Source organism: Brugia malayi, assembly GCF_000002995.4.
Source record: "Brugia malayi strain FR3 genome assembly, contig: Bm_v4_ChrX_scaffold_001, whole genome shotgun sequence".
NCBI lineage: Eukaryota > Metazoa > Nematoda > Chromadorea > Rhabditida > Onchocercidae > Brugia > Brugia malayi.
Window position 1 is genome coordinate 17,359,020 of NW_025062479.1, and position 13,672 is coordinate 17,372,691.

At 33.3% G+C, this 13,672-nt stretch overlaps 2 protein-coding genes across 2 annotated transcripts; both read right to left on the reverse strand.

The window, feature by feature from the left end:
• Window positions 1–656: 656 nt before the first annotated feature.
• On the reverse strand, window positions 657–2,699 carry Bma-rho-1.2 (Uncharacterized protein; the record flags this gene model as incomplete). Its single annotated transcript, XM_001897931.1, has 5 exons — window positions 657–740; window positions 1,298–1,486; window positions 1,730–1,879; window positions 2,337–2,443; window positions 2,651–2,699. The coding sequence occupies 5 exons, from the start codon at window positions 2,697–2,699 to the stop codon at window positions 657–659; spliced, it is 579 nt and encodes a 192-aa protein (XP_001897966.1).
• Window positions 2,700–5,691: 2,992 nt separating this feature from the next.
• On the reverse strand, window positions 5,692–12,933 carry Bma-aman-1 (Uncharacterized protein; the record flags this gene model as incomplete). Its single annotated transcript, XM_043075182.1, has 21 exons — window positions 5,692–5,780; window positions 6,139–6,274; window positions 6,576–6,725; window positions 6,885–7,121; window positions 7,253–7,421; window positions 7,615–7,716; window positions 7,896–8,020; window positions 8,098–8,343; window positions 8,633–8,729; window positions 8,840–8,961; window positions 9,402–9,442; window positions 10,113–10,165; window positions 10,429–10,523; window positions 10,752–10,952; window positions 11,043–11,162; window positions 11,287–11,453; window positions 11,533–11,638; window positions 11,972–12,165; window positions 12,256–12,423; window positions 12,531–12,639; window positions 12,874–12,933. 21 exons carry the CDS (start codon window positions 12,931–12,933, stop codon window positions 5,692–5,694), a joined length of 2,787 nt encoding a protein of 928 aa, XP_042931116.1.
• Between the last annotated feature and the right edge of the window lie 739 nt (window positions 12,934–13,672).

A 13,672-nucleotide genomic window follows, 5' to 3' on the forward strand; every position in this document is an offset into this window, starting at 1 on the left:
TTTATATCTATTTTTCAACATATTGAAACCATCCTAAACAAAGAAAAACAATACATCATTACTTCTACGAGGTCTTATCACTGCCAAAGGTATGATTGAAAATTACTGATCAAAACTGTACACACTTTCTCGTGATTCTGCGACTATGCAAACCATATCCAATACTGTTATCAACACTAGCTGCGCGCATCAAAAAAACAAAAACATGTTACATTTCGTGACTTTTCTTTTTTATCGTTTCCTAAGCAACTGAATGTGAAACTTTCTTCTGTGTTAAACAGGAACAATTAACCTTCACAGTGAAAAATTCAAAACACTTCAGTTCAACTCCCTTATTCTTTTTTTAATAATGCTAGATGAACAATTTAAAAATTGAATTACTTAAGGGCATCGACTGTAGTTAAGCATCAACACCTCGGTTTCCCATTAAACACTAAATTTCAGGATTATCCTGAACATTCTCGCCCACTTCCGATTTTTGCAAATTCAGAAGTAAATAACTAAATGGATAAAATGCATATCTTAAATCTAAACAGGAAATTTATAAACAACTATAATGATAATATTTGGTGTTCGATTATCAGATAAATCATCAGATAAAATGTTACATGTGAAGAAAAAAACTGAAATTCTGCAGCTTGAGATTTGCTATGAAATCACAGAATATCACATTTGCTCTTTTTCTTCTTCTTTTGCTGTAGCGCTGCTTGCGTGGCTTTCTCAAATACTTCGCGGATACCCTAAACAAAAGCCTCCAAAAAAAATATTTTAAAATAAAAGTGTTCCATTTTCTTGATTAGCATTTCATTTTCATGATCAGCATTTCTACATCCGAGTTTGATTGCAAATTTATATATCTTAATAAATCTACTTCCAATTCTATCATTCCTGTTACTTTAACACAGTTTTCGCACGCATTCCTAATTGTTCGTTCTTCTAAAATTGGAACAAGTATCTTTCTGGTGAATACGTTTTTCAAAAGCTTCTAGACAATTTACAAACAAATGAATAACTAACAAATGCTTAACTGTTTGGTACAACAGAAAATTATTCCTTTGGAATAATAAATGTACAATAATTGTACACTTATTTTCCAAATTTTCCTTACTGCTGTTCTAATCATTAAAGAAAAATTAACCCACTCTAAGACTTTACTTATTGTATAGTGTGACCCAACTTTTTGATACCTTATTTTTAAATTGTTCAAAATTTGTAACTATTAAACAAATCCCCAATGTTATGTCATTATCCCCTTCTTCGAAGATGGCAAAAACTTCTTGAGTCCAACTAAACTTACATCCTTTGCTTTGGCAGAGCATTCCAAATATGCGAAAGCCCCTATCTGCTCAGCGATAGCACGTCCTTGCTCCGGTCTTACCGGTTCCTGTTTCATTTTTGCCAATTCACGAATAGTCTGCTGATCGTTTCGAAGGTCTTTCTTGTTACCAACCAAAATTATTGGAACATTTGGACAAAAATGTCGCACCTGAATTTATTAGTCAGAAAAAGAACAAAGCATAGCATTCTTATTTCTCGTTCCTATTACGAGTTGCATTATCAAAGAATAAAAAGCAATGAACTTAACCAGCAAAGTCCTAAAGTTCAGAAGAAACAAAATACTAGAAAATTAGGGAAGGGTTCATAGAAAACCAACTTATATTTATATTATAATGTGAAAGCTCGTGTTCCATGCAAGTGAAACGGATATTTATGAAAACCTGGAGCTGACCTCAGGAGTCCACTTTTCGGGAATATTTTCAAGCGAATCAGGCGAATCGATACTAAAGCACATTAGAATAACATCAGTATCCGGATAACTGAGTGGGCGTAATCGATCATAATCCTCTTGACCAGCCGTATCCCACAAAGCTAGTTCTACCTACAAGAAAAATAAATAGAAATAAGAAATATTGCACTTTCTTTTCCGCATCCATTATTTTTAAAGTCTTTTTATTAACAATTTAAGTGATGCCAAATATTTTTACTTACTGGTAAGTCTCCCAATAATAATTCAGCCGTGAAGTGAATATACAGCTTAAAATCATAACTTTATTCCGTTTAGAATAACAAAATTATAATAAGCTTATTTGACAAACACCTCAATATCAACACTGAAAAATTAAGAAAAAAAACGTCTTAATGGTTCGTTTTTTTCTCTCTAAGCAAAGCTGCCACACTGAGTTTAAAAAATCCACAAAATCAAGATGGGACTTTAGATTAGATACTAATAAGTTCCTATAGAAAATATTTATAATTAAGGATATAAGTTAATGATCATTTACAATCTATTATTACATTATGATGAAAACCTGAAGGAAAAACACCGAACAGATTACCTGCTTGCCATCAACTTCTATATCCGCAACATAATTTTCAAAAACCGTTGGCACATAGACATCAGGAAATTGATCTTTACTAAATACAATCAACAAGCATGTTTTGCCTGGAAAAAAATGCTTTTTCATAAAATCTTTAACTTTAAATGAAATGTCCTTCTCTTTATCAAAACCAAAATAATTAATAGTTTGAAGCAGGAAAGACAATATATGAAGGATTCGTCACTTTATCTTGCAGCTTTTTCATTGATAAAACGATTTCGTTATATATATATGTAGTATGGAAGAAAAAAATGAAGCAACAAATCACTAACCACAAGCACCATCACCAACAATAACCAATTTCTTCCGGATAGCTGCCATATGCGTAATGCCAGTGAGAGGCAAATAATATTCTTTCAAGAAATCCTATGAATCTTTGCTAGTATTCATTTCTAACATAAAAATCCAGAAATCGCAACAGTAGTACAGATACTTTTAACTCATTTCTTTCTTTTACTGAATTACCAAATATGATCTCTTTTACCCTAGACGAACACCAGATTTCTTTTTTCTTATAGAGCTATCTTTTCATTAAAGAGGAATAAAATGTCCAAGTGGGTTATTTTTAAGAAAACAGGATGCTGTTTCATTTACAATCCGTTGGCTAATTTTTAGGAGGATAGGATGTCACTGCTTCACGATCTGTCGCTGGCTAACTATTGAAAGCAGCATTATTTCAGGCACTTCGACTGCTCACATGCACGAAGACTTTGAAAACACAAATATAGTGATATACTAACCAAACTTTGTTCTGGGTTTGGTCATTGAGGAGGCAGATATGTTTATGCAGAAAGGAACTATGGAAAGTGTGTTCAAAAGATGTGTAAAGTGTTGATTCTAGGATATACCTCTCTGAAGTTATTGTTAATTTTTGAATATATTTCTATTACGGAAATAAAAAATATGGCTCGTGGGTAACACAGACCTACAAAACAAGAAAATACTCACATAAAATGTTCAATTTGGCCTTTACGTCATAAATGCAAAGGTCTGCTTGTGAGTGTTAAACAAACAGAAATGGTAGAATTTAGAAGTGACGGGGTACAACCGTCAGAAAAGATGAAAACTTCGCTGAGAAGTGAAAGGAGCTATTGCCGCTGTGGTATTGCCGGCGATAAAAATTAATGCTATTTGAAAAAGAATTGTTAAGGAAATATCCGATGTAAACATATAACCAAAAGCTTCAGCCTAAGGTAAGAAAACAATCCCATTTGTGAGGAAATTTAATGATAACTGATAATGATGACAGTTCTGAACAATCGAACAAGATTTTTGATATTGTTTCGAGAATAATTGTTAATGATTCTTTCTCGACAGCTCCATCCCGCTCACCCACTTCTAATCTTCATTTGATTAGTCGTGAATAAGCGCTTTTTAGGTGTCTAAGGCTGAAAGACCCTTCATTAAACAATTATTGAAAATTTCCTGTGAACAGAAAACTACTTAAAGAATTGACTACGGTTTTTAGCTTTTCTACTACTATCTGATAATGCCTTCGACTAATAGCTGGAAAGAATCGATTCACATTTGGAAGAAATCTATTGGACATGGTTTCAATCTTATCAATGGTAATTTTTTTATCAAGCGTTCCACGATTCGCTCTACCAACGGAGCAGAGTAATAACTTGTTAAATTTCAAAGTAATAGAGCATTCCGTGGTGAAATAGTAAAAAAGAAAAAGAGTAGAGTAACTAAGTCCAAGTTCACCAACGTAGATGACAACATCGTTGTTTAGATATTATACACACCAGTTTTACGTCGATCGAAGTGAATTTTTAAAGTGCGAGAAGTTGCAAACGGTCAAACTGAGAGTCCAATATTTCGGTACAGAATACTGCCGGAAAATTCTTTCATGAAAACGCAACAGTATGAATGAAATTGAGGAGAGGAGGAATGATGGGAATACTGACAGGTTCCAAAAAGATTTTTGATTAAAGACTGTACAACGCCTATGTCCTTATTTTATAAAATTGTAGAAAAAAAAAAAACCTTAAAATTTTGACAAGAAGACAGCCAAGGGCTGGAAACAAGGAATCAATTATCTGTTGAAAAGTTCTGAAGCTTTCAGTTGAACTTGGAGAGTATTTCATTGGATTTTTCAGAAAATGCTCTAGGAATGAGAAATTATGGATGACTAGAAACACAATGCATCAGGCGCTAAAAAGGTACCCCATGTGGAAGTGCAGGTGAATGTTGGTGTACTTTGAGCGCTTCAGTGAGACCAGCAAAGATCTGCATTCATTACAACGATCGGAGCAATTTCTCATGACGGGTGGCTGAATTTGAAAATGCTATTGCGCTGAATCTATCGATTCAATTCCTACTGCAAAATAGAAGCATAAAAGACAATACGTTTCCCACAAGAAACAAATAGAGCGTTTAAAGGAAGGTCATAATTTGCAAAAAGTGCATTTAAGTTTACTCTATAGCCTTTGCAAAGCTAAGACAATACTTTGGTCTTTATATGACTCGAGAACTGGAGCAGCAATATTGGCCGGATCATTGGGAAGAAACGACTACACAGAGGAATCAATCTAGATTTTTAGCATTGTCTTCCTTTCCGATTTTGCTTAGTTATACATGATGTACATACAATATTTAAAACGTTTAAGAAGAAACATCCTCTACCCACTTCATATAAAATAGGGAATTATAAAGCAGTGTAATGTCTCAGATATTTATCTATACCATCTTGAAACAAGATAGTTACCACGCATCGGAATCAGAGAGGTACTCCCGATTTGAATCACAGAAGGAAAGAATACTATAAAACTGGAATAAAGGGAAATATGGTGCCATTAACATAGATAATAATGTCCTAGCTCAACAAAATTGAGCTACTCTCTGTCTTCGCTTTACCAATATGTTCCATTCCAGGTTCCTACTCTCAAAGACAATTTAAATAAATTATAAGACGTACTACACTAATATTCTTCAAGCATTAACTGCTGCACGCAGAATATTACAAATCTCAGAACAGAACCCCGAGACCACTCACTATACACACCCCCCCCAGCAGACAACACCAACTCCACTTCCACATTTCGCTTAATCATTATCTAACGTTAACGCGCTCCGCGTCGAGTCATGATGTGCAACAATAACATCTCATTTAACCAATCTGGCATTTTTTCTCGAAGTAAATGAAATGCTTCACCCTGGTAGGCTTATCATGATCCCTCGATTATAATCATGTCATAGCTATAGCTGAGATAACATTCTGTTCTGAGATGTGTTTAGAAATACGATGCTCATTTTATTCTATTTTTTGTAGTTTTTACGGATATGTCGGACAATGTTTTTTTCTTTCTTCTTATTGAGGATGCAACTGCGACTTCTCGGTAGGTCGTATTTCGGCTTCGAGTGTCAGAATTTCCATGGGTAGTAAATTTACTGACAACTCTGAAACATATTTCATTCCTTCTCCTAATTTTTTTTTTCCAATGACCAGAATTCTGATTTCATAAAAATGAAAGCTTTTCGCAAGGCTCACTTCGTTTCTACTATGTTAGTTTGATCCCTGGGACGATTAATTGATTAATCTATAATCACTAATGACTCCCATCCGCTGATTGCCTCCCTAATATATTGTCGCTTCACCTAATACAATCAAGGTGTCTCTACGGATGTAAGTGAAAAAGTGAAAAACGAAGTTGGTTGATATGTTGAAGGACGAAAATATCCTTTGCGGAAGAAAAAACGAAGTCAGCCGGCAGAATCTGTTTCTTTTCAGAAATTTGTATATCGAATAAGAAAAAACCTTTCTGGAAGACTCTTGAAGAAGTCTGATTCAGTCTAAATCGATTATTTCGTTCAAACTTTGTAAAAGTTCTTTTTTTCATCGTTGCAAGATTGAGTTCCTCCATCGAGATAATATCGAATGCGGTAAATAAGCCCTGTGATGATAGCAAGTTGACATTATTCAATTAAAATGAAAAAGAAACGCGAACATATTAATAGAATTTTCGGACAAATCGATAAAAAAGACAACTGAATGGAAAACTGTGATAGCTGGAGCAGGATTGAAGAGTTCCGTTTTTCCGTACTCTATGTGCAGTCATGCATCTATTAAACGGATTCCGTTGAAAACATAATTCATTATGGAGGCATTAAAATTTCATGAATTATAGACAGAAGCAATAGATTTTGATTACATTACTTTTATTTTTTCATTTGTAACAGAGGAAAAATATTTACTTTCAAGTTAAATTCGATGGGTTGTGCTAAATTTTTATCGTCATCACCTTGAAAAATGTGCTCAAAACGAATGATTATACGTTTTGGAGCTAGCATTTCCATGGTCAAAACATTGATAGCCAGTGGAAGCGGCCGATTTAGAGCAGAATACTAGAAATTAAAAAAAGCTGTTGTGGTCTGGAATGGATTTACTTTGTCTGTTTCATTTCAGCGTTTGTTAATATCCTAACTTCATAAGTCAAAAATTAGTAGAAGTTGAAGAAAAAGATAATTTCGTCCTAACTTAGTATTAGCTCTTTATCAAACAACCTCAGCAATAAATGCTCGACCGTAATCCCACGGTGCCATTTTGCGCTCTGCAAACGTAATTAATGGCGAATTATAAAGTTCAAAGGCAAGTGGCCTGTGGAGTTTTGACGAATTTTCCGGACTTTCCATTATGATCCAATGTCGTCCTCGAACAACCAATCCTTGTCCAGTGTCACCTAACTCATCCAATGCTTCACCGACACCGAAATTGTCATCATAAAATAGTCTACGATGGAGCTGAAAACAAATTTTCGACTCGTCTTGATATTTTGTTGCTGAAAATTTTCATTTAGTCATATGTAATTAAAATTCAATAGATGAACATAAGATAAATTTGTACAAGGAAAATCTATATATATATATATTACCATTAATTCAATTTGACCATCATTTAGACTGGTACCACCATGAGAGCGGTCCGTAAGTACGGTTAATTGATTTAGCGAATCTCGAATATAAATACGACTGTTTACAGGATAATAGTTTCCCGCTATTGGTTCCGTATTGATGTACGAGAATGATGGATAATGGTTTCTGCTAAAAGTGATTCAGACATTTTTGCTATCCATAAAAGTACGGAAATTGTGGAACGATGATAAGGTAAGTTGTGAGAACACTCTAGGCCACAATTGCGTATCATCTCTTTTTTTGATCAAATTAAAAAAGTAAAAATAGGAACTATAAGCATGCAAATTATCTAAATGAATCCTCATTATAAAAGTATACTCACGTCCTTGTCATCATTTGCCTTCCATTTGAATCGGTATAAAATACTCCAGCCGAATTTATGTCTGCTGTGTATCGTGTAATTATTTCCTTTGTTATTGGATTTCTAAATTAGTAATAGAAGGCGGACAAGTTTTAAATTTTCAGTAAAAATTTAAAAATCTAAGTCGAAGTTAATTAAATCATAATCTTTGTGTTCCTTCGAAATTGCCTTTTTGTATATCTTCTTCTTTAAAGGTGAAAAAATATTCACATTTGTTTTTAATAAAAATCGAATATGCAGACTTGATCTCTTTTGGAATCGGTCCAATAGTCCATTCAAATTCCACTAAATTTTTGCCGCGATACAAGCGAATCACTTGACTGATCCATGGAGCAATGATCTGCCTTGCCTCATTCACCAATGAACCCTATAAATTAAGCGTATCCTCTATCGCCAATCTTTTGTTAACTTTTGTTATTCTCAGATTTAAATCCCCAGACAAACAACAAAGCCAGATATAAAAAAAGTAAAACGTATCTCAATATATTGCGCTGTTGTAACATTTGATATCTTCTCGGCCTGTGTACCGTTCGGTCGGAAAATGTAAGCGCCTGATGACTGATTCTTATAGTTTGAGAAACCCATTCCTTTATAGACAAGAAATTCCTGCTTGAATGCAATGGTTTTCTCAGTTTTTCGGTTTTTCAGTGATGTCAACTGTCCACTGCCATCAAATGTCAGCTCAATGTACTAAAATTTATATTTGGACCATGATGCTATTCACATATTTTAACTTGGGCCTAATTCACAGCTGGAAATTAAACAGTAACGTTATAATTTATGCAGAAAAAACTCATGAGATTCTTTTTATATCTGAAAAGATTTTAGAATTTAGCTTTTATTTCTTAATCGCCAGAGACTGTAAAAAACAAATTTGTAATCAGTTGATTTTTAGGTTTGTTCTATGCTACTTATTCATTTTATTTTTCGCTAATCTCCTAATTAATTATATAGAATTTAGCATATGTGAAAGCATTGCCTCATTTCTCATTATGGTTGTTTTGACTTCTTCAAGTTCTTTTTTGTTTTCTGTTTGTACTGAGCGATGCCTCGCATATTCCACCATTTTTATCGCTCTAAAATATATAATCCGCAAAAATGAAAGTCAAATAATATTGCAGTTTTTAGAGCTATCTCATTTCCAAATTATTTTCAGTTCTAATCAGATAAGAGAAACGACACAAACGTTTGATTAGAAAGAAAAAACGTTGTGAAACCAAGCGCTGGTATGTTTGCAGGAATAAGCAGTTCATAAGGAGCGCTAAATGATTTCTTGAGTTGTGCGCCATTGTAGAATGCTTTATTTATCTGGAAATTGACGGAGTAAATCTTTTTATGAATTATGTTTTCAAAATTCGAACTTTTTCCTCCTTTAGTCATCGCCTGGAAGACTTTTATATGAAATTCTTCAGAGAAACAATCAATGATTGAACTACTATGCTAAACAAAACTAAAATTATGGTAAGTTTATTTTAGAAGAACACAACTGTTTTAGACATGCATCTGAACAGTCTCTGGAAGAATTAACACCGGAAAAGTTACGCGGACCTTCAGCAATACTCCGCATTTTGCATTTTGTACATTTATTTTCTAAATTTCGATTGCTTAACCAATCTTGCGGATGTTCGCTATCTACAAAAACTTAGACATTTATCCATAATGGGTTCGAATACAAAATTTTGTACTTTGTACTTGAGTGCAAAAATCTTGCTTATAGTGATTTGCATTTCACATTCATAAGAACAAACCTGAGTATTAATTGGTTTTCCGTCGAACGACCAGACAGTAGCTGATAGAGAATAGAACGGAATCCGTAACACTGTGTTCAGCGGATGAGAATTTGAATTATATACAGTAATAGTTTCATTAGCGTACAGTCGGAAAAATTAAGAGGTCAAAGAAACAGAAGTTAAAATATTCTTCTCAACATTATGATGAGTAATATGAATCTATTGCTAATAGAAGTTTTTGAGCCTCTCGAGACCATGCCTTAATGATATTTTGAACAATAATTGGTTGTTTTCTCTGTTAGCCTATATTCCAATACCCAATAATCAGTACTTTTTTACGTACAAAGCGGTGGATAAGTTGTAAAGCAAAAGATCTAAAAGTAATATCGAAGAAGAAACCTAGTTGAATTGCATATGGTTACGTTGATATCACGGCAAATAATTTGTTTTTCGGGAAGTATTCCGTGCAGTTTTGGGATTAATTTCATAGACACATTATTAATAATTGCCTAAAAGTGAAGAAAGTGTGGTATATTATTAGCCATGTTCTTTCTCTCGAAAATACGAATATGCAAATTGGTATTGGATGTCTTTCATATTATTCTTGCTATTAATAACTTTTTCAGCGGAATTGTTTTTGTTAATCATTGCTTCGAATTTCTTTTAATTTTTATGATAATGACAAGAAGATATTGAAATAAACAACTAATACTTCAGCTTCGTCCCAACCTCGAGAAAGGCGAAGTTTGTAATCCCTCGTGACATTTTCCCGTGCTGTGCCACTGAAATGAAAAATAATAATAAAATGAAAACAATAACCTTTTCATGAAGCTGAATTTACTTTCTGTAAGCACAAACTGATGTGAAAGGAATTCAGATTAGCTGCGTAAAACTTCAAGATAAAAGCTCAGTTAAAAATATTGAAGATTTGCAGCTGCAAGAGATAAGGTTTGAAATTCTTTTTATTTCCTAATCATTCATTACATCCTCAAAATGTAAAAAGATCTAATCGAATCACGAAAATAAAAAGAAGCGAAAATATTACGTAACGGCATCGTGATGTTGCGCAAGTGCTACGGCATTTCTCAGTACGGTGGTGTTTGCCATTTGCATTGCAGCTGACTTAAGTTGCTTAACGAGCTGTAATAATGTGATTCTCTAATGTATTTGTATTGTAAAGTAAATAATAAGTACATTTTAATCTTTTGCAAGTACATAAACGAATTACTTCTCCATCTCTTGCTAAGTAAAAAGTAAGCAAATGTTCGGAAATTAAGAAAATTTTTCTTTTTTTTTTTTCAGTAACGAGAATCCGTATACACCTTATGCACACCTGTTAACTTGAAAACTGAACAAGCAAATTCATACCTGCAAGAGTGCACTACTTTGTCGAATGAAGGCTTTAAATGTGGGCCTGCTGGTGAAGAAACCAGTCCAGTAGCTATGATCAGCGGATGCGTAAGGAAAAAAATCATCTAGTTTTTTTGGTAATTTTGGATGCGATTCTTTCAGTGCCTTCAGATAACAGGAAGGTGTCGAATAAAAGATATTAATTTTTGCACTCAAAGTCTAAAAAGATGTTATTATAGTAAAATTCTTTATGATTCAAATATGACTGCTCGAATAAATCAAATGATTTTACAAGACATGTACATATACTTTGTTTTGCTGAATAAGTGAGATGAGTTTGTCGAGATTGATATACCACTGATTTGCCGCTGTATATTGAAAATCGCCTCCCATAAGGAGCATTAAATGATTGGTTCGTTGATGAAATGCCTAAGATCGAAATGATCAAGAAAGTTTTTTGATATAAAACACACGCATTAATATTATAATGAAAGGAAACTGAAATAACTGAAACCAATTTTTTATTTTGAAATGTATGCGACAGCAAAGAAACCTGTCTTTTAACGTATTTGACGAATTCATCTATACGTTGGGCAGCATTGTATTCTTCCAAATAAGCATCATCCATGATTGGTTCATCTAGACATTCACGATCAAAACAGAATCCTTGTGGTGGTCCATAACTGTCTCCGTAAAATGCACCTGTTAAGATGCTCGTTTCTGAAATATCCTTGAAATCGTTTAGACATCGCTGGTATGTTATATTCACCTGTTATATGTAATACAATATAATTCATACTGAGATCATCGGAACTATCCCAAACAAATTCTAGGCTGGAATTTCGTACACGGATTTCTTTTTCTAAGAAATGAAGACGGGAAAAGAAAAGAGCTTCGAAATCCATCTGCAAAAAATCGATAAAAATTAATTATCATTTTGTTTTACCTAATCATTTTCTGTTCTTCCATATTTCTATTTTGCCTTCATCTTTCTTCCATTTCTCCAATCCCATTTTTTTTTTGTGGCGTTGTTTTAGATGTTCTTCAAGCTTTTATACTTTTGTACTAAACATCTGTGTTTGTGGGTTCAAAAAAATATTCTATTGTTAAGAATTCTTAAGAAAATTTATTGTTAAGGATTCTAAAAAATACGTCAAAGAAGATTAGTTATTACCAAGTTGAAATTCAAATTTGCAAAATTAATGAAAATTTTGATTTTCAACAAAAAAAGAACTAGCCAGTGCCAGCAAATTAGCCATTTCTCGACTGTGACCAAACGGGTCAATCTGCCATGCAACATGTGAAACTCCACAGCTACCGAAATATTTTTTTAAAGTTCTTAGACCGAGTGTCATTTGATCAATAATATCAACATAATAAGCTGTGGCTTCATCGTTTTGCACCCAACCACCACCAATAAATTCGATTTGCCCTAAAATTTGTAATTTATTGTAGGAAGCTCCGTCTGAGCTTTCCTGGCTCTTAACCTTTCACTCTCATTTATTTTACTGAACGCACTTACCTTGCTGGACTAGTTTCTGCAATCGCTTCCTTTCTTTGGAATCAACAAGCCAACGCCATAGAAATGACGTCTCACACCAGGAAAAACGCTTATTTTTGTCCTTTTCCAACTCGTCCATTACAGTACTAAGAATATATCGCACGCCAACTGCTGTCTTTTCTTTCTGAGCTGCAAAATGGCTTTTCATCTCTCCAGTTTATTTGTTTTTAATTTCAGGTCAATTTTCAGATGTTTGAAAATAATTTCGAATTCGGCCCAATCAATCAGTAACCCACATCCATAGTAATACTGGTCAATAGTTTTGATCCAGCCTGGATCGTCATGCGTATGACATATTAAATGGATATTCAATACATCCTTCTCTCTACTCCAGCCATTACATTTCTGCAATTCTAGCTTATTTTAGAATTTTCATTTAAAGTTTTAATCAATTTAACTAATAATTTTAATAGTTATCGAAAATTTGCCGATGAAACTTACCATAATTCGCGAATGATAACAATGCCCTAAAGTCTTTAAAGTCAATTGCATACATTTTATTGAGTAATGTGCTTCTGATAAAAAATTCTTGCAACACTTATTGCTTTCCGCAAATTTTAAATATAAAATTTCACATACATCCCAACTGCATGAATCGACTTGGATATTTTGAGCATGAAAATATCTCAATAAATTCATTCGAAAAATCAACATAATAAACAGCATAAGCAACGATATCTCTTTCATAATTCTTCAACTATCGGATTATGAAAACAATTGGCAATAAAATTACTGATCTAAACAGTATACAGTACAATTATTTACTTTCCTTTCATTTATAGAACGAAACAACGTGTGCACTATATCAGGTCTGTTTATTTTTCACTTCAAATAAGGTGCTTATAGTGAATTAACGATAAGTAACGCAACGCCTAAAATTTGACAATTAGACTTTTTAAGATAATTCTATATTATTAAGAAAATGTTAAAAATTCCATAAAAATGAAAAACGCGTGTAATTGGTAATAAATAAATAGAGTGAAGAAAAAATTTGTTGAAGGATAAGTAAGTAATATGAGAACATAGTAACTAGCAGGATGACTTAGTCTCACTCTTCGATTGCAAGTGGCACTTTGCTTATTTTTAGTTAAGAAATTAACAAATTCCTATTAAATGACATTAGCATTTTCAATTGCTGTCGATATTTTAAGTTCACTTCGAGAATGGAAATAAATCGAATTTCTAATGGATTGTTTAGATTGAAAAGTGAAATGTTTTACGTGCGTCATATCACGAAGGAAGTGATAATTTACGAACTGGCACTCCTACTGTTACACAAACTACCTGCCATTTCCAACTGAATCTCACTTTCCATTTGCAAATGCTAATTGTGTGAATGCTCAACTAATATATCGATTGAGGAAGGAAGATGGGAGTG